Here is a 26,777-nt window from a genome sequence, read left to right as displayed (position 1 = left end):
GGACCCTGTTTCAACCCATTATCTAGAGATGGGCCAACCTGCTAAATTCAAATCAGGGTCTGAAATTCCCCCCAACGTCCAGGGGGGGACATCTCTAGGGTTTTGGTTTAACCCCTCTCATTGGGTCTGACAGGCTGAGAAGAAAGTGCTCCTTCTTGGGGCAGGGGCTGGGCGGAAGGGAGCCACTGCCAATTCTCTTCTTGTCAATGTCCAGTTTCACACATTAAAATTCCTCCTGGAGGAAATTTGCCTCTCACATTAAAAATGTTGGTTTCCCCATTTCTGAACATACTGGGGCCTGACTCTGCAAACCTGTGCTCACCAAGCACCAGCCCATGCCGTCAGCAGGCGTCTGGGCTGGGGAGGAGACATCTGAAAAGTTTGCATTGGGCTCTCTCCACGGGAGGAGTTTGTTTCGCTTTCTTTGCTGCACTGGCAACTCACCCAGGCATTAGCAAACCAAGGCCCCAATTCAGCCAAGCACTTCAAGCACATGCTTATGTGCTTGGCAGAATTAGGGCCCAAGGGCCTGAGGCAGCTCCCACCCGCGTCACCAGGAATCCTTCCATTAATTGTAATGGCAGCTGGAGCTAGCCATAACGAAGGAGACCAGCTGCACCTGTTGGTATTGCACCTTCCCTATGGTGCACACCCCCCCTCCCCCACCCTCTGCATCCTTCATTTTGTATTGCATCCCGCAGTGAAAACCAGATTCTGGATTAAGCTGCATAATCAATGCCAATGATTTACATGCACGCACAAATGCACGGCTTTCAAGCAAAGACCCTAATAACATACACAGACGCATCTAAATTCTGACTTTGGCAGATTGGGGACCAGCAGAATAAAAACAGAAAGACAATAATCTGCCTTTTAATGACAGGGCCCAAACGAAGAGCCAAAAACTATAGCGTTAAAGAAGACATTAACATCAACACCCTGCTCACAAGAGTGGTTTAAAAAAAACCCAACCAAACAAGTTAAATAGCACCGCTCAGAGAGCAAGAGTTCCTGAGAAGTAAAGCTTCGTTTGCTTGTTGGGACCACAACCCCTCCAAAACAACCCGAAAAGACTCCCTACTTGGCAGCTTTTAAAAACACACCAGTATGGGCCGGATTCTCCTCTACTTACCACTGGACTCAATGGAGTCACTCCTGATTTACACTGGAGCAAGTGGCCCCTTTTCTGTCTAATGTCCAGATTTCTGATCTCTGCTACATCAGCGTCAACCTAGAGCAACTCTGGTGAGTAAAGTGACTGAGGATTGGCACCGGCGTCAGTGAAATCCGAAACCAGCCTTGGTTCTCAGATGCGAATGGCGAGGGCTAACGAGCCACCCAAACCCCAAATGGTTCTCCCAGCTGCTAACCATCCTGCGGGAGAAATTCACTGATTCTGCAAGAAACAGACAGAACTGACAGTGTCACCGGTGTCCAGGGCCCCACTTGTTGACTGAGGCACATTCACCACCGGGGTGTCCCTGCCCGTCACTTCCTCCCTGATGCTGACATCCAGAGGGGTGCAGTGCCCGGCTCTCCTGGAGCGTCTCTGGTTCAGCACGAGAAGTAAGGGGAAGCCAGGTGAACTTCCGTAAGGTCAGGCAGCAGTACTGAGCCACGCAACTATCCTTGCAAAGAGTTGGCAGGGACGGAGGCAGCATGGAGAGCCTCTGATTAATGCAATTACAAATCAAACAGTGCTCTCCGCGCCAGGCCTTTCTGCATCACTGGCCACTAACCCCGGGGACATTTCACTTCTTTGCTGGAGCGCTCTCCCCCTGCATTTTAACACAGACCACTAGATCTGAGAATAAAACGGAGCTGAAATCTCACACGACCGCATCACTTGAACCTTACTAAATATATATATATATTTATCTCCCTCCATGTTCATCTTTGTCCACGAATACTGGTAGCGTGCCTTGCTCTGAAATTTAATGAAGCCGGCTGGCCAAAGTGGGGGAGGGGAGGGGAGAGAAGAGAAGAGGGAAGTCAGCAAACCGAACCCAAGCCGCAGCTGGAACTTTCCTCCTCCCAGCGAATGAGGACAAAAGAGCCAGGCGCCCTGGCTGCTTACCTGCTGCTCCTAAGCCGACGTCGATGCTGTTTCTCTTGAATTCACAGCGACTCTGGGTCTCTGGCATAACGAGTTGGCGGCTCTGATGCAGGTTGGAGATGATGGTGGAGAGGTCGTTATCACGGCTGCAACAGAGCAGAAAAACGCCAAGTTGAGGATATCCTATTTACCATCCCATAATTGATTTTCGTGTCTGAGAGAGTGTGTGCATGCGTGCGCACGTCTTTTTTTGTTTGCCCCGGAGATTTCTGAATTATGAGGAAGATTTTTCCCTCCCTCCCCCACTTGAAGTTCCTAGGCAACCTCCTCCGTTTTCGGGGAGGGGAAGCCCCTGTAGAGTAAAGCACTTTCCAAGCAGTGGGCTTGTGCCCAGCAAAGAGCTCTGCAGAGGCCAGCACCCCCGCCTCCCCTTTGCCAGAACACATGGCCCAAGTCAAGTACCTAGAAATGTGCCGGAGACACAGGCATGACAATTCAAGACCTGACAAAAACTTGGAATTCAAATGATTGACAGATGGATGATAGTTAACAGACAGCTACTTGGCTAGCTTTTCAGTTCTGTCTGTCTGTGTGTGTGTGTGTGTGTGTCTGTGTCTGTTTTATTTTCTTGCATAATATTTTTATATGCAGAGAATTACCATAGACTCAGCCACAGTTGTGGCCCAGAGTGAAAGAATACAACCTTGTTTATAAGTCCTATTTTCAGCCCATCAGTCTAGCTGATACCAAAATAACTACTCCTTCCTTCTGGGATAAGAACACACAGAGTGAGCAATTAAATATTATTTCGCCTGTTATCCTTGCATCAAAGCTGCTTCAAAATGGGCTCGCTTTAGCTCAAATATTTTTAAAATGTTCTCTTTACCCCCATACGGAATGCATGAGAAAGAGAGAGAGCAAAGATATTCACAGTAGCAAGTACTAGAGTTAAGATGGCAAACTCACTGTATTACAAACCCTCTGTTTTCATACCTTACATAGAGAGGAAGCAGATATGGATATACATAAATACAGACAATATACAACACATGAGAGAGACAGAAAGTTCTATATACATATGTATGTCTAGAAGCCAACACTGGAAATTCTCCATCTATTTTTGTTTAATGCTGTATGTTAAACCACCAATGTCTCTAGCACAGAGTGCCTGTCCTATGCTAAACACGGTAGCTATTTTCCTTCCTCTCTCCAGCCAAAGGACGATAACTTCTTCCCGTGAGATCTGGTTTAAGACCTTTGAAAAAAAAGAAAGTCAGAGGGTCCCTTACAACTGTTACTCACATGACCAATGCACCCGCTCTGTGTGTCTGCGACACACAGCACATGACCATCGACTCGCTGGCTCGGAGGAGACCGTCCTAACCTGTGACCACCAGGGCAACTCAGAGGGTGCATTATCTGCAGAATTACCTAGCAATCATCTCCCCTTAAATATCCCCCATCACCACCCCCTGGCCATCAGAGCGAGGAAAAACCACAGAGCTGCTCAAATGCTCCAAAGAGCCCATCCCCAGTGGAGAAGCGGGGGCTAATCTGTCGTCTAGCTCTCTGCTAATCAGATAAGTTTATGACAGAAAGTCTTTAGACAGAGGTACTTTCAGCAGGCGTCTGGCTCCAGATTTTCACAGGATGCAGCAGACAAAAACAGACTTTGCTTCGGCAGCCACTGTCATCTGCCCCATTACCCCCCCCCTCCCATCTCGGGGCCAAAATCTCAAAGCCTTTTAGCTTCCACTGCTTTATTTTCCTCCACTAAACCAGTGCAAATTCCCCCTTACGCAAGCAGAAGGCTAATTACTTAAGCAAGTCCGCAGGTGAGTGGGAAGCCCCTTTCCCCCTGTCCCAAGCAGTTTTGAGTCTTATCCTCTTTGAGCTGCCACCTTTAAGATGTATTATGCAAATATTTTGGTGTTTTAAGTCATTTATGAGATTAATTTGAAGTGATTATCGGTTCTTTATAATCATGTATATCAATACCGGGATGCCGGGTACAGAGGACAAATGCAGATAAATGCTGCCATCAGCACTATGGGGAGGGGAGAAGGAGGTGGGATGGGCAGGAGCACAGAGAGAGAAAGGCAGAGAGTAGGAAGAGAGAAATGGGATAATAGCACCTTGAATCCTGAAGGAGTCCAGAGCACTGCAATGATGTGGCCATATCTACAAAACTATACCTAGGGATCACTTTATCCACCCCTGAAATGCAGCTGCCTCTGGGATGGAGCGTGTCAACTGTTTTAACAGTGGTCAGCAACACTACTGCATGACTCTAAAGCAGTGGTTTTCAACCTTTTTTCATTTGCAGACTCCTAAAACATTTTGAATGGAGGTGTGGACCCTTTTGGAAATCTTAGATGTAGTCTGCAGACCCCCAAGGATCTGCGGACTACTGGGTGAAAACCACTGGTCTATGGTAACAATGACCTTTTTCAGACCCCTTAGACAGTCTGCGGACGCCCAGGGATCCATGGACCACAGGTTGTAAACCACTGCTCTAAAAGAAGAAAGCAAAGCAGAAAACTATATTCAGTGTAAATTACAAGGGGAAATCTAGGTGGAATGAAATATTACCCCAGAACTAGCACTATTTTTCAAAATACACTAGGAGTTTTTTTGATGACCTCAAATACTCAGGACCACAGATTCAAAAAAGTATCTCGGCACCAAGGAAAAAAGAAAGGCACTACGTACGGTAGGGCATCAAATTACCAGCGAAATCACCAGCAGCACTTCAAAGAGCAGGTAGGGATGTGCTCCTGAGAGGGTTACCAATGCAAGTATAGTACTGAACAGACCCAACTCAGCCTGTGAAATCTGATGGGATCCTAGTAAAACATATAGCATGGCTGAAATGCCACAGCTGAGGATGAATTGATCCCTATGGGGAAAATAAGGCCAAAAAAATGTGGGAAGTTGATGTACCAGAGAAGGGGGCTGGGGCAGCTTTAAATGGGGAGAATTATCCCCGGATATTCTCTCTTGTCTTAGACTGTAAGCTCTTCGGGGTAGGGTGTTTGTACAGCATTTAGCACAGGGTTCCTAGGTCTACAGTTATATAAACAATTGGTGCTTTCCCATGTTTCCATGGACATCTGAGTTACATTTCCTTTTGGTAAAGACTTGGGAGCTATTTTAGGAAGGCTTTAAATGCTGCAGACCAAGTCCCCCATGGGGCACAACTCCATTGTGTCTAAGGAGGCATCTTCCACTCTTATTCATGAATGGTACCTTTATTAAAGGATCTGGTGGGGGGAGGATCTGCCCAGCTCCTACCAGGCTTTCTAGGGTCATGCAAGACAAAGAGAAGGCAACAGGATCTTTGTGCATGCAATGGTTAGGAGAAGCTCTGCCATCTCTACCCTGTGTGTGACAGAGGCAGACAGAAAACCCAGAGCTGATCTGCGGGAGAAAACATTGACCTCAGAAAATACCCTTCTGAACTCCCAAAATGTAGACAGCTTCTCTGAAGCTCAAAAATGACTAATATCTCTTCCATTCCTACTCCCGTTAAAGTCAATGAGATTTTATCCCTTGACTTTAAGAGGAGCAGGGCTGGGCCCTTAATATATTAGATTCTATATGATCATTCAATGTGGCATTTACAAATGTTTATGCTATTTGCCTCCACCCCATGACTGGAAGCTCAATCCCCCTGTTCACCACTTTATCCACAAAAATATACCTCACATTTTTATACATACCATGCTCCCTCTTGACCTATATCTACTGTAACGTACCGGCTATGCTCACGTCTGCATTAGAGCTTATTGCCCTCTACTGGATGATCCACAGAGAGGATAAGGGACCTACCACTGCTGCCTCTTAAGGGACATTTCCTTTAGCTCAGGTGGTAGAGTCCTGGCTTTGGAAGCAACTGAGATCTATGGGTTCTAGCCCCAGCTCCCAGTGTGTGTGAGATATAGCTAGTCTACAATACATGGATTCGTTATACGAGTCCCCTCCTTCTGGTCTGCCCTCATAACCTCTTCCCTTTCATACAGCCAAGCCAGTTAAAAGTGAGCAGAACCAACCTTAGAACACAAGCAAAGCAAACAGCCTCTTGGGGCCCTGTTTCTTCGTGCCCATAATAAAAACCCCAGGTGTGTTTCATCACACCCTGCCAGAGGAACCGGATGCTTTTTTGAGACGATTTGACAATATTGTCTACCCTTTCCCCCAATGGGACTTTGTGTCTAAATTCAAAGCATCTCCACCTCCCCCCACTCCTAATATACCTGGCAACAGTCCCAACCTCTCTTTCACGACATTCAGGGGCCTGGATCCAGCTCCTACTGAAATCTTTCCACCAAGCGCACAGGGAGTTCGATCGGGGCCCCAAACGTGCAGCATGCAAGTCCCCCTAATGCTGCACAAGAGGCACAGCTACAACAGACTAAGAGCCCTTTGCAGCACGAGCTGCCTCTTGGCAGGTGTCAGCCTAGCGCCCAGCACACTGGGGGCGCTACGCAGGATAAGGAATTAACAATTCACGGGCTCAGGGCTCCAACAGGGTCAGCCAACATTGGGTGAAGAGATGCCTTTCCTGGAAAGCAAGATCCAGGCAACTCAAACCTGCAGCGACCTCATCTAGAAGACAGGTTTCTGAACTGTTTTTTAACATACTGCAGCCTGGTGCCTCCTGATATTAACCGGGGCTCAGATAATGTGGGCTTCTCCCAAAGCCTGGGTTTAAAGGCCAGCCGCTGCTCCGGCACACACATGTGAACCAATTTGCTCTTCAACTGCCTCTGGGAATGGCTCCGTAAGGGCCGAATCACTAAATCCACACGCACTTGGTCCTTACTAGGGAAAATTCCCACTGAAGCCAGTGGAGATTTTGCTTCAAGGATGGAGTAACATCTGGGTGAGCCCGTTGGGATTTAGGCCACAATGAGACAGGCTGTGTGATCTAGTGGGTAAGGCACTGGCTGAGAGCCAGGAAACCTGGGTTTTATTCCAAGTTCCATCGCTGACCTGTTATGTGACCTTGTGCGCATCAGTTCCCCTCTCTGTGCCCTGGTATCCCCTCCTGCTCTTTGTCTGTTTAGACTGGAATCTCCCATGGCAAACACAATGGGGCCCTGATCTTAGCAGAAGCAACCATAACACATACATAGGTTTTTATATTAATAAATAAAAGATGTGGTGGGCAGGGGACAACCAACCAACGGTCATTCTCTAAATGAACAAGAACTCTGCCAGTGCCTGTAATCGGCAAGTTCCCATGAACCAGGGGTGCAGTGGTGTCTCCTACAAGCCAGTTCAACCCCCAGACTCCAAACTCTGTATTTCTTAAATGCAATTCAGTGACCCCAAGAGAAAGCAGTCCTGGCTAAGGGGATGGGAGTAGGGGGAAGCTTTCTCCCTCGGAGAGGATTTTCCCCATCTGTGCAGCGAAGCTAATAATTCCACTCAGGTGTTCACTTCTAGCCCTAGCAGGATCACATCCTGCCTCGCCTCTGTCTTGTCTCTGAACCGTTGCTGGGAGCCTATTAATACAGGCCATTCCCCCACCACATGCGCACATGCACAATCAGATTAAAGGTCTGATCCCTTCCAGTAGCATAATATTATATTTTAAAAACCGGATTAGAGAAGGGGGCTAGAGCAAGATACCGCTCTCCTGAAAGGTCAGGGAGGAGACAAACAATCTGCTGAAAGACTGCAGGTTGCCATGGCAATATTTAATTTGTGTGGGTTTTGGTAATTAGCAGTTCTGGGCCCGTGGTAACACCAGTAAGATTCCATGGGGCACAGACATGCACGACGGGGCAGAACTGCAAAGGGTGCTTCTCTCTTGCACATGCAATTTGCCCTTGCAGTAAAATTAAATGTGCAAACCAGAGCACCCACACCTGTAGGCATCTGAATGTGGGTGGAAAATAATATTGCTTGTCAACTGTGCCCAGGAATAGAGAGGCCAAGCTTTGGTCCTTCTGCAAACATACCCATCTTTCAGCAGAGATGGGTGAAGCTCAACACTCAAATCCAAAGCCCAACAAATGACAGAAGGTTCCCTGCACGTTTGCTTCCAGACAGATTTCAAACCAGGAAGTTCCCTATTTTCTAGCTCCGATGCTGCTGAAAACTCAAGAGAACATTCCCATGAGAGCTGAGCCCAGATAGTGGAAACTCTCATAAGGATCAGCTGATTTTGTGAAATTTCTGCCATTTGGGGTGGGGTGTGTGTGTGCAAAATCTCATGACAGGGCTTGTGAGATTTCAAGATTTTTGAATCTGAATTCAAAACTTAGCCCAGATTTGGCCTCAAAGCAAGAATTTATAACCAGCCCAGCCCTAGATCTGAAATTTGGATCAGGGCACACACAAAGGACAGTGTAAACCCTCAGTCGTTTTCAGTTCTCACTGACCTACTTCTGTTGCTCATTCTCCGCCTGAATCCATCATCTTGTCTTTGTGACATCACACTTTGCTGCTGTGGATAGGAACGCGATGTTACAAAGAATGAGAATTTCATCTGCACCTGCTGCTTGTTTGCTACATAAAGGATTGAGATCCTGTCTTCATGAAAATGTCCCTCCTAATAAAAGTGAGGGAAACGTGGCAGGCATCTTGAGACACCACAAAATCCTTGTAGGACCAACTCGGCATCATAGAATATCAGGGTTGGAAGGGACCTCAGGAGGTCATCTAGTCCCACCCCTGCTCAAAGCAGGACCAATCCCCAACTAAATCATCCCAGCCAGGGCTTTGTCAAGCCTGACCTTACTCTAAGGAAGGAGATTCCACCACCTCCCTAGGTAACCCATTCCAGTGCTTCACCACCTTCCTCTGAAAAAGTTTTTCCTAATATCCAATCTAAACCTCCCCCACTGCAACTTGAGACCATTATCCCTTGTTCTGTCATCTGCTACCACTGAGAACAGTCTAGATCCATCCTCTTTGGAACCCCCTTTCAGGTAGTTGAAAGCAGCTATCAAATACCCCCTCATTCTTCTCTTCTGCAGACTAAACAATCCCAGTTCCCTCAGCCTCATCTCATAAGTCATGTGCTCCAGCCCCCTAATCATTTTTCTTGCCCTCCGCTGGACTCTTTCCAATTTTTCCACATCCTTCTTGTAGTGTGGGGCCCAAAACTGGACACAGTACTCCAGGCGAGGCCTCACCAATGTCGAATAGAGGGGAATGATCATCAAGGGCCCTCTGCAAATAGACCCTGGTAATGAACTGGCCTCACAAGGAAATTATTTCAACAAGGTGTAATGCTAGCCGTGGTGCTGTGTATGTGTTTGCTATTATGCTTTTCCATGTAACCTAAGAGAGGTCACCATTCTGCAAAGCACCCCATACATCGGCCCTTCCTAAGCCTCGTCAGTTTCTCCATTCAAAGAGCATCCCATGCTTTGCAAACCACTTTCTCTCCGACCGGATTTCCACTCAGCCGCTAGGCTCTGTCTCGCTGCCAAAAGCAACAGTTGGAGAAGTGGCTGGATATTATTATGGTGCAGGCAATCAAGTCCTAACGAAGCTGGGGCCCGGGCATCCATTTACCAAGAACACGGGAATGCAGGAAAACGGTGATAAAAGTGACTGATAAGCCACAAACAAACAATCAGCTCACCACAATACAGGGAGTGCCTGGTGCAACCGGCAGCCGTGACGCTGAAAAGGTCAAGCTGGGACTGCCCCTCTAGCTGGGGATCGAGTGAGCTGCAGAGCTGAAGCTACACAATCAACCATCAGGGCTGCTGTCCTTGTAGAACAGCTGAGCTCTAGTTACTTCCAGCTGGTGACAGACTGGATTTTACGTTCCTGTTGCAAATAAACCCAAAGCCCGGGAAACAGGTAAGTTTTGACCCACTTCCGCTTGTTCAACTGTGTTTGGAGCAGGGTTGGAAGCATCACCTTCTCAGCAGGAGCTCTGCTCGATGTAACAGTAGCATGGGAGTGACTACGTTAATACATTACCATGGCCGGTATGAACTAGCTTCTCCCAGAAACCTGAGCAAAGGCAGGCTGAGCTGAGTGCTAGAGTGCAGTTAGTAAGAGAGTGCTGTGCCTTCCCTCCTGACAAACTGTCTGCTTAGTAAGCATTACAGAGGAGGAAGGAGAGGTTGTGGAATATAGCATATCCGTCTTGGGTAGGATGGTGAGACACAGGGCATATGGGCTGAAGGTAAAGAGATAGAGAGGGATGCTAAGAAATGAACAAGGAAGTAAAAGAGAGAGTGTGTGTGAAAGGAAGGATGGAGTTCACACACCTCAGGGGAAAGGAAGGAGAAGGAGATTTTCAGCGGAGGGCAGAAGGGAGTAGAACTCACTAAGAAAGAAGGGGAAAAAGTGCCTGAGTGTGAAGAGGGGATTCACAAGAAGGGAGGAGAGAACTAGAGAGGGAGTGAAAGGAAAATCCTTCGGAAGGAAGAGAGAGTGTGATTGAAGGAAGAAAAACAGTGTGACAGCCCTAGGAAGGAAGCAAGCTCTCATGCTAGGTAGGAAATGAAGACAGCTGATGATCCACACTCAGCACTTTAGAGCCACTCATTTCCAATGTCAGCAAATAAAAGAGGTCTTTTTCCTTCACAACCTTTTGCACAATCAGGCTCAACTTGAGAGAGGGCTCCCTCGCCAACCTCCTTCAAGCCAGCTCCCGAATGCGCAGCAAGAACAAACCCAGGTGAAAGTGCCAGGCCCCCTGGGCAAGCTCTCTTGCCAGTGTTTCGTACCACTGCCCACCCCCTCCTAGAGCTCAACGAGCACGTCGTCATTTACACTAGTGCACTTTGTACATGTGTAAGCGATTATGCAAGGAGCAGGGCCGTTCTTTAGCTTCGTAGCCAGTCTCTCCCACATCTGCCAGTCTGAACATTTACCGTTCCGTTACAGTGTTCACAATCAACACCATTCAGAGGCCATTAACCCTGATGATTCACATAACCTTATAACCTTCAGGCAGCGAAGACCGCAGCAATGTGATTAGACACGGCAAGATTTCTGGTGAAAGAGCATTTTAGGAGATGGTTAAGGAAATCGAGAGGCATCTCTCCCTTAAATCTGCCTCGTACCAAAGGAGAAACCCAACTAGGCTATGAAAAATGCACGATTCGTGTATTGCCCTGGGAGCAAAGAGAACATCACCTGAGCCAGTCATTTCAATACATACACCCTCCAGATTCCACATCAGGTCTTCAGACTAACCCAAAAAAGAGCCTTCCCCACTCCCTTTGAGAAAAGCCATCCTGGATTTTACAGCAAATCCAGTCAATGCTGGGGTAGGAGGTTGGGAGCCCAGTCACTGCTGCATGAATACCCATCCAATGTAGACACAACCCACAAAGCAGCGGCAGAGCACCTCACTTGCTGCCTCTCAGTGCTTTGCTGTAAGGAGCCCTCAGGGCCCTGGGAACAGCAGCATGAGACATGCAAATAAACTGCGGCTACAAACATTACAGCTGGATGAAGAAAACATTGTTAACGTTTCCCGTGGATGCCCTGATTGCTGCACTGTCTACGATTAATGAAACTAACAGGTTGTCTGTCTTCCACCAAGCCTACTGGTCTGATCAGGCCCTCTGTAATGGCAGCATAATGGTCCACCAGTGGTAACTGGATAGCTCCACCGTTTACAGGAAAACAAGCTTGAGAGGCGCTACTGCTGGAAACATAATCCAAAGGGAAGGCTTTTGATTGGCAGACGGTGGCACAAAGTTCTCCGGATTCTTTTATAGAATCTCAGCAGCCCCAATCGTTGCCTAGCTGCTACAGCAAAGGGCATTCTATCAACGCAACTGATCAGTATTTGCCCCAAATCCATTTTGTTCCTCTGACAAGAAGCTTGTTACCTCTAGAGGAGGCAACGTTGGCAGCATCCTAGCAGCAGGTTTTAACGTGTCTAAGGATCTGTCTGCGCTGCAATCAGAGGTGTGACTGCAGCAGGTGTCGACATACCTGAGCTAGCTTGGATCTACCTAGCTCCAATAACAGAGCAGTGACACCCCGGCACCACTGGCTGTACAAACCCATCAGGGACCCTGGGTGTGCACTCAAGCAGCTAGCCCATGTGACAGCGGCTCCATTGCTATTGTTATTGGAGCTAGCTCGATGAAAGCTAGCTCAGGCATGTCTGCAGTGTAGACATACCCGAAGAAGGGTGACAAATTAAACAGCCAAAAGTAGCTCAGGCCCAGGTGGGGAAAATGAGGAAACTGACAAAGAATTGCAAAGAAACACCGCCAATGGGAGAAAATAAAGTTTAAAAACCTGAATCTTTCCCTCTTTGGGCTGGAAATCCTTTCCGTCAACTGGAAACCACAGGCCTCCCCAGAACTGTCCCCATCATGAAGAATTCAAGGCTGAGAGAGTTCGGAATGAGGACTTCATGTGCCAACTCCCCTCCCCTGCAGTTATGCTGGTCCATGACCCACAGACTTTAAGGCAGCTGCCCTTGTGTAACAGAGAAGAGAATTTGGCCCACTGCAGCCAGACGGAAATGCAGAAACAGGCACTGCACCACGCCCCCGAGCCAGATATCCGGGGGGTTGTAAGACAAGGCAGTTAGGGTCATTACAATGGTACTGACTGAGTGGAGTGGAAGATGAGGTACAGTGGTCAGTCACACATCATAGAGAGCCTTAAGGTGTGCGTGGGGGGAACCACGCATTTAATTATTTGCAAGGCTTAACGTAACGTGCAATGTGCTGGATGGGCAATTCAAGCCTTCGATTATTATACACAGAACAGGAGCTGCCAGGGCAGCAGCTAGAGAAACAGCAGCAGTACTGAGCAATTCTGAAGTTCCTTCTATTATCTAAGCGCTACCCAGATGATTAACTAACGAAGGTCCCAATCCTGCAAGGTGCTGGATGCCCCCAACTCCCGTCAGTTATGCTGGGAGTTGAAGGCTGCTCAGGATCTTGCATGAGCAGCGCCAGCTGGCCCCCGCATTGCCCTGCTAATGAGCCACAATCCTGTCCTGCAGCCCAGGGGGCTATCCAGGAGTGATAAAGGTAAGTCAGCCTCTTGGCTGAGACGGACAAGCAGGCAGCCAATGAAGGGCCAGCTATGATGGAGCTCCTGCAAAGCGTGTGCACCACGCAACCAGGGAAACGGACTGAGACGTACCAAACTCTTCCCACTCAGGGCGCTCGGACCTCAAACCTCCAGCCGTGCCTTTAAAGGCGTTTCATTTACCAGCATTAGCCGCGAGCAGTGTCTTTAACAGGGAGAAGGATGAAAGGACTAATGGATGGAGACAATTAACCAAAAAATAAATCAGTGTCACAGTCTCCACATCTAGCGGAGGCAGCCAGGCGCCCACTGGGTCTGGTGAGACTTTCAATGCGCTGCTCAAAGTGACAGGGGTGAGAAATGAGCAAAAGTTGTTTAAAATCCTAATCTGTTTCCTCATTCCCCCCAGCACCAGGGAGGCAAGAGAAAAAGCATTGCATCCCTGCAAGGGCCAGACCCTATTCCTCTCTGCGGAGAAGGCCAACACAAGCCCAATGCACCTCTTAAATGCTCAAAACAGGGCTCAAGGAAGACTTAAATGGCACACGGTCCCTCTATGCAGGGGTGAACTGCACCTTTGCTGCACTGCAGATCAGCAGCACGCAATCTCGCCTCTCCCCGCTGAAGAAAAAGATCAGGTCAGAAACTCAGCTGGTGCAAATCAACATATAGCTCTGATTTCAGTACAGCTAAGCAGATTTATACCAGTTGAGGTCTGGCCTGTTGTAGCTGATACTGGACCTGGAAACTTTTGGGGTTACGCTTAATAAAATTACAAGCAAGGTAAGGAGACTATGACTCGCTTGTCCAGGAATGATGGATCTTTTCAGGTGGGAGGAGGACTGATTCCAGCTTTGGAAAAGGACAGAGACCCAGAAAGTAACACGGGAGGAAATAACACTGAATAGTTTCTCTTTTAAAATACGTTCCACTGACTCTCCGTCCCCTTAATGATCACTCAGCAAATGCAGGGATTATATTCAATTTCACTGATCAATACAGTTGCCATAAAACTGTCCCGACCCTCTGCCCCTCCCTACAATAAAAAATAAAATCCAATACGTAAAATGAGTAACAGCAACATTTGCAGTGGAAGAACATGAGGGCATTTATTAAGCTAAGGGAAGTGGAGAGTGAGTGCAGGTGAGTGGCCAGGCGTCTGGCATGTAAAACACTCCATCACCCGCCTCCTCAAGAACACACTTAGCATTTCCAGTCCTCACAGGATACAGGTCCTGTTCAGAGCCTACTTGCATGGTTCATCTGGCTCAGGGAACAGGTTCAAACTCCGTTTACTCTGCAGCTGCTTCTTGCTTCATATCAAATACACCAGTTCTAATCTGGCCAAGTTCTCTGCCCAGCCAGGTTGATACATCAGGGAACAACACGGAGTTTGCAGTTCTCACGATATGACATTGCCAGGGCTTGCAGGAACTGAGTTTTAACCAGACTAGGTGATATTTTTGTTCCCCTTTCACACCCACCAAAAAAACACTTATTTGTAAAGCTGGGTTAAGTATGACAACAGCGTCACGGTCGGGGCATCGTCAGAGTCATTTAACGACAGGCAAAGAGTGAGAGCGTGTCATTCAGAGCTGCGTAAACTGGAGCACACACCCAGGGATGGGACAGGCATGTAAATCAGCCAGTGACTGCGCTAGAGAAAATAACAATCTTTTTATGGAAGCCATTAAAGGGAAACCCGGACTGGTCTATAAATATTGTCACATCACTAGAGCGCTGAGAAAACAACCTTATATGACAGCGGCAGTTATGTAACTTCAGGAGTGGGTTAAACTCTTCGGGGATTCTAGTTTCATTCACTTTTTAAAGTTTTTTTTTTTTAACTACCGGTAATAATTAAGGCTGCGTGTCTGTCATGGAGGTCATGGATTCTGTGACTTTCTGTGACCTCCGTGACTTCTGCAGCGGCTGGTGCTGGCTCAGGGGCTGTCCAAGCCGGGCAGCCCCTGGGCCAGCAGCAGCAGTTTGGGTGTGTGGGAGGGGGCTCAGGGCTAGGGCAGGGGGTTGGGGTGCAGGGCAGCGCTTACCTCGGGGTGTGGGGCTCCCCAGATCCAATTGTCCCTGCAGCTCCTAGGCAGAGTGATCAGGGGGCTCCACGCACTGCCCCTGCCCGCAGGCCCCGCCCCTGCAGCTCCTATTGGCTGCAGTTCCCAGCCAATGGGGGCTATGGAGCCGGTGCTTGTGGTGGGAGTAGCGCACAGAGCCCCCTGGCCTTCCCTCCCCCTAGAGACACACGGAGCCTAGTAGGGAGCCTGTCAGCCACGCCAACTCCCCGCTCCCAGCACCAGCGGGGGTCCCGGGCCGTGCACTGCCCGCCTCCCACCCCAGCACCCGCAGCCCCCCGCCCAAGTTTTAGTTAGGGGTATATAGTAAAAGTCACGGACAGGTCACAGACCATGAATTATTGTTTATTCCCCTGACTTGTCCATGACTTTTACTAAAAATACTCGTGACTAAAACGTAGCCTTACTAATGATCAATTTCCAATGCACCAACACATCTGATCTCCAGATTAAGAGACCTGTAAACCGGCCTTTTAAAAAAACACACATTCCTGTCGTCACTTATGAATTTGATGCTGGTGAAAAAGATGAAGACTGACAGGTCTGAAGTGGAGACAGCAATCCTCCATCTTGCCAAAGAACAGGTGCAGCACACAAGCTCTCCCACAAAATGTGCCATTAATCACAGATTCATAGATTGAGGCCAGAAAGAACCACTATGCTCACCTAGGCTGATGACCTGCATAACCCAGGCCAGAGGAGCTTACCCAGTCCTATGGCCAGGTACATCTACCCAGCAATAAAAGACCTGCAGCACAGCCGGGCTGGCCCAGCTCAGCTGACTTGGGCTCGGGCTCCCAGGGTTAAAAATAGCAGTGTAGATGTGCGGGCTCGAGCTGGAGCCCGGGCTCTGAAACCCCACGAGGGGTCAGGTCTCAGACACAGGCTCAGCCCGAACCCGAGTGTCTACATTGCAACTTTTAGCCTCGTGGCCTGAGCCCCACGAGCTCGAGTCAATTGACCTGGTACCATATGGTTTTTATTGTAGTGTAGACGTACCTGAGTGATGGCAGCTGTCACACTCTGAGCAGGTGGAAGAGAGTGTGCCTTAGACACCTGCCCATCCACACGCAGACTGAGACCCAGCAGCTCGTACATGGGCCAGATTCAATCCAGTGACCTAGGAGTGAAAGGCTCCATATCCTGACATCAGCCTCTTCCCCATTCCCACCTCGTCTCTCACCACCCTGAACAGTTCCGATCATATACACACGCCAAGCTCCTGGAGTAAGATTTTTGACACAAGTATTCTCCAGCTGATCCCCGCATAGGAAGCCACCTGTATATGTAAGCAGCTGAAAGACCAGTGTCACATCAACCCTCATGGAACAGCTCTACAGAATTTAATAGAAAATGATGCATTTCCTCCTACATGGCTTTTTCACAGAGAGAATTCTATCCCTGCTATAGAATGGTTTATAAAAGCTAGAGAAAGGATCTGATGCTCTATTCACTTTGATAGGTTTCAGGAGTAATCTGTATGGAACGTTAGTACATTTCTGTAGCATTCTACTGCTTTCTTCCCTATTAAATTATACGGAACTTTCCCATAAAAGGGATTAAGACCCCAGATTCAGTTTTTGTAAAAGCAAGAATTTATAAAAATCAAACTCGGTGGGAATGTTCCCATGATTTTAGATTCCAGTGAAAACAGTTTTTTTACATTTGGATTCAAATACTTTCCTCCAGCATAGGCAACCCAGACACTACTGCCCTGTGTGATGTGTGCACTGCACTGTACATGCCAAAGCAGCAGGTCTCCATGGTCCCAGTCTGCTAGCACAGGCCACTGCATCCATGCAGAATCTTACCGATTTATATAGGAGGCTGCATGGAGGCAGAAGCCTGCACTAGACTAGAGCCACACGCTGCAAGTAGGTAACGGTTAAGCCAATTCTAGAAAAATTAGGCAAGGGTTAAATTTGGAAGGCGATGTAACCTACGAAAATAACCTACTTTGCCTCTATCACTCTGCTTGCATGCTGCATTTCATTCCCCTGCTACGCATCTGGTTTTCAATTTTAAGGGCCCCGACCGTGGCAAATACTTATGTACATGCTTAATTTTAAGTAACTCCATTGAAGTTAAGGAGGATATTCATGTGCTTAGAGTTAAGCATTCATGTAAGAACCTGCAGGATCAGCGCTTTAGATTGTAAGATCTTCCTGTGTTTCCTCTGTTTTGTACAATGCCCAGTGCAAGAGGGCCCAGATGCTGAATGGGGCAGGCCCCACAGGAGCTACCAAAAGATAAATCATCATCTTAGAAATATACTGGGGTCACTCACAGTGACCTGGATTCAGAGCTGTTAAGGCCAGAAGGCCAGAACCTTGCCCAATAATTTCTGCATCGAGCCTGTAACTTCTGTGGCAGGCTTTGAACCTGGGACCTCCAGCCCTGAAAGCATGAGCATCTCACACCTGAGCTGGAACCGCAACTACAGGTGAGCTTTTGCAAGTGCTCAGCACCACTCAGGATTCAGCCCAGGCTTTTCAACACGGCTGGCCCCGCTGAATGGCCTGGCCGATGTGCCGCAAGCACAGACAGACAGACTGGAGGAGTCACGGGAGCAAAGCGAAACAGGTAGGAGCAATTCATTCACGCCAAACACAGCGAATCTGACAAGAACAACAAAAGCCCTCTGCCTGCGTGCTCCCGCCCCCTCCCTCACCCCACCCCCCCACACACAGCAAAGGGTTAACTATCTCCCAGGAAAGCTGGCCTGAGAGTCATCTTGAGATGAGAAATTCAGCAAAATAACTTTCCCCCAGCCTTGCCCTGTGTGTGTCGGGGTCCTTGAGTAGCCAGGCAAGGTCAATGGCTCCAGCACTCCCCGCAGGTAAGACCAGGGTCCCTGAGTCAGCTAAATGCAGGAAAAGGATGTGGATGAGGGAGAGCTAGCAGCTCAGACTGATCAAGCTCCCCCTCCCCGCCCCCCAGCTTATCACCTAGCACAAACACCCAGCAAAAGCTCCTAATCGTATACTGCCCGGCCAATACTTCTCTTCCCAGGTCGATGGCGGACAGAGCAGCCCCAGCAGGATAAGGGCTAAAGCTGGGCACACAAGGATTTGGGTCAAGGATTTGCAGGCTGTGAGCAGGTGACTAATAAAGCAGTAGCGAAGGGGAGAGCAGCAGAGTTTGTTTCAATATTAAACAATGGGCAGCGTGCCCCACTGATCGGATAGGTCACTTTTCCATAGGAGATACGCTGATCAGCCCCCAGCAAAGCAGCTCGAAGCCAGCAAGGGAGCCGTGCAAAAAGGAAGGGCTGCCCTCTCTCCTCCATCTCACCATTCTACCTGTCCTTTTCCCATCCCTCCCGCCAGCATGGCACAGCTGTGATGAGCTGGGCAGCGTCGTTTCTCCCCCCTCCCCTGCCCAGAAAGCTGCTCCGAAGCAGCAAATCAACCTCTCTTGGCGCAAGTACGCTGCGGGGGAGGAGAAGTGCTGCCACGCCCGTTCTGAGGAAGGACTGCTTTATTGGGCCCACGCCATCCTTGTCCTGCTCAGAGATGGAGCACTTCATCTTCAAGGGCTGTCAATTTCCATCCCTCTCCTAAACGCCACTTACATTACACACAAAGACATTTTAAGAGAATCTGAAATGGGGGGCAGGAGGGAGATGACCCTGAGAGAGAATGACAGGAGCATCCACTACACTCCCTACTCAGACCATCACCTGTGCACCCAAAGCCGGGCTCCCAACTGCAGGCCAGGCAAGCAGAGCCAGGTCCCTAGTAACTGTCTGAGACTTTCCTGTTCACTCCACTTTCTTCCCCACTTTCCATCCTCACCAGACCAGGAAAGCAGGGGGTACACTGAAGGGTGTGCATTTGCCAAAAGGCCATGAAGCTGGTGCACTCTGCTCCTGAATCCCAGCCACCCTGGTGACTCATGCCATAAGAAAATGATCTGTATAAGAGCTTAGAGAGGAAAACCACCCCCTTACTCCCCCCAGTTATGCTCCCCAGTTCATTGGAAGGCCACCAACAAACTGTTTGCTTGTTTTAATACCAGTCACCACCCCATGCGTCAGAGACAGCATTGATGGATAGCTGGAGGTAAGGAGACCTGGGTCCTATTCCCAGCTCTGCCGCTGAGACTCTGTGTGTGACCTTATGCACGTCACTGGTCCTCTCCGTGCCTCAGTTCCCACACCTGTAAAATGGGGATACCAATATTTACCTGCTGACTCGATTAACACTTTGGAGATTCTCAGGGGGATGACACTATAAAAATTAAAAGTGATGCTAGTGCTAAACCTCCTAAGTTGCATTTTCAGGCTCCCCACCCTGTTTCCTGAACTTGCCCCCCTCTTACTCACTTCTCTATCTGCCGTGGAAACCCAGACCTAGAACTTTACCTGCAGGTGCACACTTGTGGCTTGCAAAGAGTTCAACAGCAGCTTCACCTGGGCACTCAAGGGTAGAATTGGCCTTAGATGTTTATGGGTCCAATCCAGTCCCACTGAAGTCAATGGAAAGACTCCCATTGACCTCCCTGCGCATTAGAGCAGGCCCTAAAGCATTATATTTCTATGCTCCAAACAGAAAAGGAGGTGGAGCCGAGGAGGAGAGATGCCAAATTGGCAATGTCCAGGACAGTGTCTCCCTTCGCTCTGCAGCCCTTCTAGGCTACACTCTCTCTCACTGCTCTGGTCTTTGCAGTTGCCTCTTTGCACTTCATCATTATTACAGGACTCCCAGTCGCTCTTTGTCATTCTCAGATGTCACCCTGACAGCCAGCTATTTATCACTACCATCCTCCTACCCACATCTGCCTCTCAGAGCTCTCAACCTTCTGAGGAGATGTTGTCCACGAGACGTGTACCAAGAACAAACAAGCCCAGCAGTCCCAGGTGATTGTGAAACTCAGGCCCACCCCTGGGAGATGCAGCCCTAACTCTCCCTGCAGACTTGAACTGGAAAATTTATCCTGCAACGTCCCAAGCAAAACGCTCGTAAAATTTCATTAATGCTCGTGACAGTTCATAAAAATGATCAGTAGAGCTGGCAACTCCAAAATGAGGTGGAAATAAGTTTAAAGATGTTTTTATTGTAATTCTGCTTCATCTTCCAGGACTTCAAAAGTCCATAAATAAAATACCATGTCTACAATGGACTATGGATGGGGACAGAGGAAATTCAGATCTGAAGCATGGGACCAGTGCATTGGCAGAGGAACCTTATTCTGAAGGGCAGGCTGGATGTGTGCCCATCTTGTTAGGATGATCAAGAACCATTCACCTTAGGGGATATCTACACTAGGCATTTCCCCCCAAGATTTCCTATATTGCTAACAGGGTAGATAGGGCTCCAGGGTTTTCAGACCCGTCAGGACAGGTCTAGTGCAGCACAGAACTTAAAACACCAGCAGCTTGAATAGTTACATTTACACCGTTGCTTTAGTGAGAAACTTAGGGCCAAAAAGCCTAGTGTAGACAAGGTTAGAGAGTGCAGGTGTAACCTCTGAGGAAGGGAGAAAGTGAGTGTGGGGCATATTAGGAATAAAATGGGAATCTAAATCCACCCCCAAAAAATTCAAAACAAAACTAGCAGAATCTCCGATCTGGTTTGCCACTGCCCACCTCCATCCCCAGCTGGACACACTTCCCTTCCAAGTGAGACAGCTTGCTCATATTTGTCAAAGTGTGAGGACCACAAAAACAAGATGCTAGGGCCATATATAGATTACACAAGAGCATCCTTAGCAAGGCAAGGTCCTTGCAGGTTCCTCGTTGAGCCACAGATCCTTGTACCATCCATTTATGGCACTTGCATTATTGTTGGTACGGGCAGCCTATCCCAGCAGGCAGCAGTATCCTGCCCCATCCTCTGTTGTGCTGCCCCAGGTGACTTTCCTACGAGGCCTGGATCCCAAACACCCTGTGCTAATCTGCTCCTGTTTGGGATTATAATCTACAGTGCTGGGGCAGAGGCGTCCTTGGGGTTGTCAAGCTCCTAAAAACAATTACTATCCCCACCCACCCACTCACCCACACACACATTTGATAGGCAGAAATCCAACAAGGATCCAGTAGAGTTCAGAAGGACTCTCGCTGATGGTTCATCTTTGCCAGCTCACCTGCCACAACAGCTACAACCTCCCATACGTCTTCCCTCCGAACATCCATCAAGACTTGTGTTATCGATCAGTCCCTGACCACAGCCAACATGGCCACTAACACACAAAAATAGAGGAGCTGAAGCCAGCCCTGGTGAGCAGTGCAGCCCCTCACTGGGGCCTCTGGTGATACTGCAAGACAAAGAGCATCAACACCAACAGCCATCACTCAAACTCCCTCCTTCCGAGCAGGATCCCGGGTGGCTTCTCAGAGAACAAACAGCCGGCCTCAGCAGTCTGCCTTAGAAATTATGGGATGGCAGCAGCCATCTTAGGTCTGCGAGCTCCCTGTAGGAGCACAACTTGAGGGTCGCAGGCTTCATACTTTCTGTAGGCCAAGCACATTGTGCACACCTGGGGTTCTCTGCACCCCTCCCTTCCCCCTGGGTGCCACCCCCCAATCCTCTGCTATTTCAGGGACTCTCTACAGCTCCTGCCACCCGCTCCCTCATGCCAGGGGCTCTGTGACCTGTATATATCCCTCACCGCCTACCACTGTCCCCTGTTCTCCCACCCAGCACAAGGGCTCTGTGTGCACCCCATTCCCTCCTTTCTCCCCTACCCCCATGCAAGGTCTCTGTATGCACCCCCATTTCCCTCTGGCTCCCATGGCAGGGTGTCCCATTTCCTGCTCTCCCACATACCACGGACTGTGTGTGCCACCCCATTACCTGTTCCCCGCACCGGGTTCCTGCTCCCCTCCACAGCCCCCCTGCTTTCCCATCTCTATCTTCACTCTGGGACCCTGCTTTCCCTCACCAGTACTACTCCTCACCCCCCCATCCCTTGTGGGTCCTTTGCTTTGACCCCCACCCACGCACTTCCCCCCGCTTCAGTTCCATGCTTCGTCTCCTCTCCTCCTCCATGTCCCCTCCCAACCACACGACCCCGTTCCCCCCCTACGAACACTCCCTGCAAGGGTCTCTTATTTCTGTTAAAGTCTGCAGTACTTACAATCTCCCCAGACAGCATCAAGCTGCTGTCTCTGATATACAGAGGCAGCAGTAGGGGGCAGCATAAAGATTCCCCAGCCTGCAGCACCAGCCAGCCTGGAGGCCCCGATATTAACTCTAAATCGGGCTTTTCCAGAATTCCCACGTGCACCAAAATCAACAGGCTTGTGCCCACTGAGGTGCAGAACATTCTTTGAAATTTTGGCACTGATCAGATACAGCATTCCAAAGTTATCACACTCCAGACAGACAGTCAGAGAAATGCCATTGTGTTGAGGGCAGGACCTCGCCTCACTCAGCCAATCAATAAAATACTTCACCACCATGCAGCTAGGGTTAGAAAATGAAAATCAGGAACTGGACATGAGGCCCAGCATGAATCCTCCAAATACCAATTATTAAAGATAAGAAAGCCAGAAGCTCAAATTTGAATCTTTCCAAATTTCACCAGGGGAAGTCAGGCTGAATCTCCCGATTCAAAGGCACTCCCTGAAGCTTTGGTCCCAGATTCGACCCACAACCAGAAGGAGCCAATTCTCTGTTCCCTGTCTGTGTGCAGCTGAAGTCTCCTGAGAATGTGCTCCCAAAATTTTGGCCAAGATAATTCAAATCCCAGTAAGATCCCACAAGCTCTCAAGATGTCTTCGCATCTACAGTTTCCCCAAGATTCCTCCCAACTCCGCTGCAGAGGGCCATTCGCTCCCCTTTTATGATATACTGGGAATTACAGTAAGGGGGTGATGTACATGTTGGGGGGCATGTAAGTGCACTATTCACGAACACACATTCTGTTTGTTCACCCAAAAGCCCATGGAAGCAAGGCTATGGATAACACAAGACCTACCCAAGTAACTGTGCTGTGCAAGACTCCTTGGTAATTCCAAATCCTGAATAAGGCACAGAAACAACTTTAACAGCAAACAGCACATTGAAGCTCAGCAGCAGAGGTTCCTAAATAGACCAGGTTTAAGGCTCTCGCACATTGCAGCTGCAGATCAAAGTTCACCCACTGATATGGTCCCCAAGGAGCCTCACGCAAGACATCCTCCTGATAGGGATTTTAGAAGCATTGCTGCTCATAACCTCTGGAATCATCTTTGGCCACTAAGGAGCACATATGCAGTGTCCATGAATCAGCAAAGTAAGAAGTGGAAAAGGCTAGCAGCTCATTCTAGCTCATCCTGGCAAGGAACCAGTGCAGAATTGTTCTTTACAGTATATTTTCTAGCACTCTTCCCAGACTATTTTTCCATGACTCAGACCTCCAGCCTTGGGATAATACTCCAGAACCTATCAGCTCTCACCATTAGGAGGCTAAACAGAAAAGGGGTCTCCCTCCCTCCACGGCCTTAAAGAAAATATACCAAACAAGCTAGAGTGACTGTTCATTCCTTCCCTCTATGGGTTTTTTCTGGGTTTCTGACCCACCAATGAAATGAAGTGACCCGGGGGTCATAGGCACTCTAGCAGAGAGCCAAAAGCCAGTCCCGTTTCCATCTGAAGTGCCTTGTGAAGCAGCTGAAGCAAAAACTGGGCTCATGACAAGTGCATAGCAGCTCCTCCCAGTGCATCCCAATAATGTCTACATTCTTGATCTTCACACACATGCTTTGCGGGTGGATAAATACAAACACAGCACAAGCTGCTCAGATTTATCTGCAACAATTGCAAGTCCCGGCAGTTCTGCCCCTTGGCCGAACCCTACAAACCGTTCTTCTCTCCAACTCAGAACGTTCTTGTTAAAGCCTATAAGCTACTCGGATCTGGGTTCCTTTCTTTCTTTTTTTCCAGTTAAACAAAAGAAAAGGTCCATTTATTACTCACTTGGCAACTATTGTCTGAAACCAAACAGGTATGTCATCGAACAAACTGTTTGCCCGTCTAGAAAGTCTCTTCCCTCCAGCACAAACCATATCCTGACCGCCAACAAGGGGTTTTGTGAGCCAGGAGTTTCCTTGTTTATTTTGGCTTTGCCATCAGGAAGCAGGTCCTGGTACGACGCTTTAGCAACCTGCAATAGTTACAGAGGTGAGGGCCCTTTATACTTCCTCCAAGAGGAGGATTACAGCATTATTCCCACAGGTAGAAGTGAGCCCCCGTCACATTGCAATGGGAACGCCAAGTACTCAAGCCACATTTTTTCTTTTATCCTCCATTCCTTGAGTTTGCATTGCTCTGCTGTTCCACTGATACCCTGCATGTGCGTATCACGTCCCACCTTCACAGCCGCTTATAACTATCCTGGGCTCCGTGACGCTGGTGTAAATCAGGAGTCACTCACAGGGGCTGGAGACAGGGAAGTCACAGAGCTATTGCCCCTCACTTTTGAGAATCTGAACTTGGCTGGGAGCTTCAAGGGGGGAGGGGCCAGGACCCCACCCCCTTGGCCCCTGACCAGAGCTGGGCAGCGTAACGGTGGAGCTCCTTCCCTCTGGCTAGGCCATATCTGAGTGAGCACTGCACTCTGGCGCATGGGGTTGCAACGCCACTCAAGTTTGGCCTGTTTTGGTTTCTCCCTCCCCTCCCACCCACCCCTTTTGCAGTCCTTCCAGAGCCCATGGAGTCAAGGGACCCATTCCAGAGTCATGTCAGGATAACCAAGAGCAGAATTCAGCTGTAAAGGACAAATCTACCGTGTGTTCCCCGGGTGCTTTCCCCATCTCGCGGCACCCCCTTCATGATGAACAAACCAGGCACACGTTTTTAACAGTGAGGGTGATAAACCACAGGAGCAAAGTACAAAGTGCTGGATTCGCCATCTCTTGTCTCCTAATCCAAGGCTGGAAGCCTTTTCTGGAAGAGCTGCTTTATCCAAATGCAAGTCACTGGGCTCCCGCACAGGGGTAACTGGGTGACATTTAATGGCCAGTGATATGCTAGAGGTCAAACTAGACGATCTGATCGTCCCTTTTGGCCTTAAACTCTGAGTCTACGATGCAGCAGCAGAGCAGGATTGCAATCTAGCATTCCACGGGTACTGTCCCACCATCTTATCTGCCACTGGTGGAGTATGGTCAGGTACCCAGTCCTCCCAGTATATGATGCAGCATGGGGGGGGGGGTGTACAGCACTCCATTTTAAAGCAAGAGCCGTGTGAATCCCACTGCACACACACCCTGCCCCAGTCACCCTGAGCCATGCTGCTTGGGGGTAGCAGCTTGGCTCTGAGGACTTAAACATAGCCAGCATCCCTCCACTTCACACCGCCCTGATCCCAACCATAAGGGCAAGATTTGACTCTTATTACTTAAGTAAGCCTCATCTTCAAGTCCACCCTCATGTAGTTAATTAAACTACTGAACCAGCCCTATTTTACTGATGGGGAAATTGAGGCAGAGGTTAGGTGACTTGCTTGAGACCACAGAGGGAGTCCATGTCAGAGCTGGGGTTAGACATTAGCAGATCCTGGCTCCCCTCCTTGTGCACAGATCAACCTATTCCTAGGCACTCTTGCCACTTTGCCTAATTTGCCAGCGCTTGGCCTTTTCTGCTGCAACTGAATGGTCTAAATCCAATGACCACTGGATCAATTAGCAGCAGATGCTGATGACTGGAAGACTTTAAAGGGTCGTACCCATCCTCCATCAGCTCAAAGCCCCCTGAATCCCTACCCTGGGTTTCCTAGATTAAAGCATAGCAGGTCACCAGCAAATACCAAACCTTCCTATATTAATGCTTTAAAGGGCAACATAGTGTTATACTTTGATGCCTGATAACTTTACCTGCATCATACAAGGATACTTTCTGCTGACTCAGCAACATCCTTGAGATGCATGTAGCTGTCTGCTTTATGCTTTTTATTTTCCCTCTTTCCCTCCTCCTTTCGTTTTCACTGTGCATCTTCCAGGGGAATAAGCAAAATCAGCGAGTTCTATTTCTCTTCTCACATATTCTTCACCTTTCTTCACTGGGCCCCAATTTAACAACTTCTTCAAATAGCCTTCTTTATTCTTCCGTCAGCACAACTTTCTTTCTTTCTTTCTTTTTTAAATGTGGGTGGCCCCATCTACACAGAGCAAACAAATGCATTCAACAATCCAGGTTATGCACCGCTTAAACTCAGTCCTTGCTGAACAGGATACAACAGAATTTGGCAGATTCATGTGGATGAGGCCAAAACTATGGTACAGCCGGATTTAAACCAAAATACAAACAAACCAAGGTTCTGAGCTAGGTCCATGTGTGGTCCAAAGCACATTCTAATCTAGCTTGGTCCAGTCCAGAATGGCTGATCAGACCCTACCACGTTTAAACAGTGGTTTTAAATATAGTTACTTGCTCTGGGTAGCAGGGGCCTTTGCTTTCCTTATAACACTTTGTGCCCCTTTCATATCTGATGCATCCAGAAGAAATTCTCCACTGCGAAGGCCAGTTTGCTTGGTAGGTCCCATCACTCTGTTGGTCTGAGTGGATTTTCCATACATATGAACTCCTGAGACGTGTGCCCCATTCAGCTAAAGCAAAGTGATTCATTCCTCTCTCCGGCCTCTTCATTCTTTCACCTCTTTCCCACAGCAGAGCTTCAAGGTGCCTTCAATACACTTTCTGCATTTTGCTCATGGTGTGGTC

At 48.7% G+C, this 26,777-nt stretch overlaps 1 protein-coding gene across 1 annotated transcript in view; it reads right to left on the bottom strand.

The window, feature by feature from the left end:
• The window catches only part of SAMD11 (sterile alpha motif domain containing 11), a 180,795-nt gene that overhangs the window by 70,421 nt on the left and 83,597 nt on the right, over positions 1-26,777 (bottom strand). The window contains exon 5 of the mRNA XM_065421263.1: positions 2,078-2,202. Within this exon, the coding sequence (XP_065277335.1) occupies positions 2,078-2,202 (125 nt within the window). The remainder of the gene's footprint in view (positions 1-2,077; positions 2,203-26,777) is intronic.

Source organism: Emys orbicularis, chromosome 22 (assembly GCF_028017835.1).
Source record: "Emys orbicularis isolate rEmyOrb1 chromosome 22, rEmyOrb1.hap1, whole genome shotgun sequence".
Lineage (NCBI taxonomy): Eukaryota > Metazoa > Chordata > Testudines > Emydidae > Emys > Emys orbicularis.
Note: the sequence above shows the minus strand (reverse complement) of the source record. Positions and strands in the feature narration are given on the sequence as shown.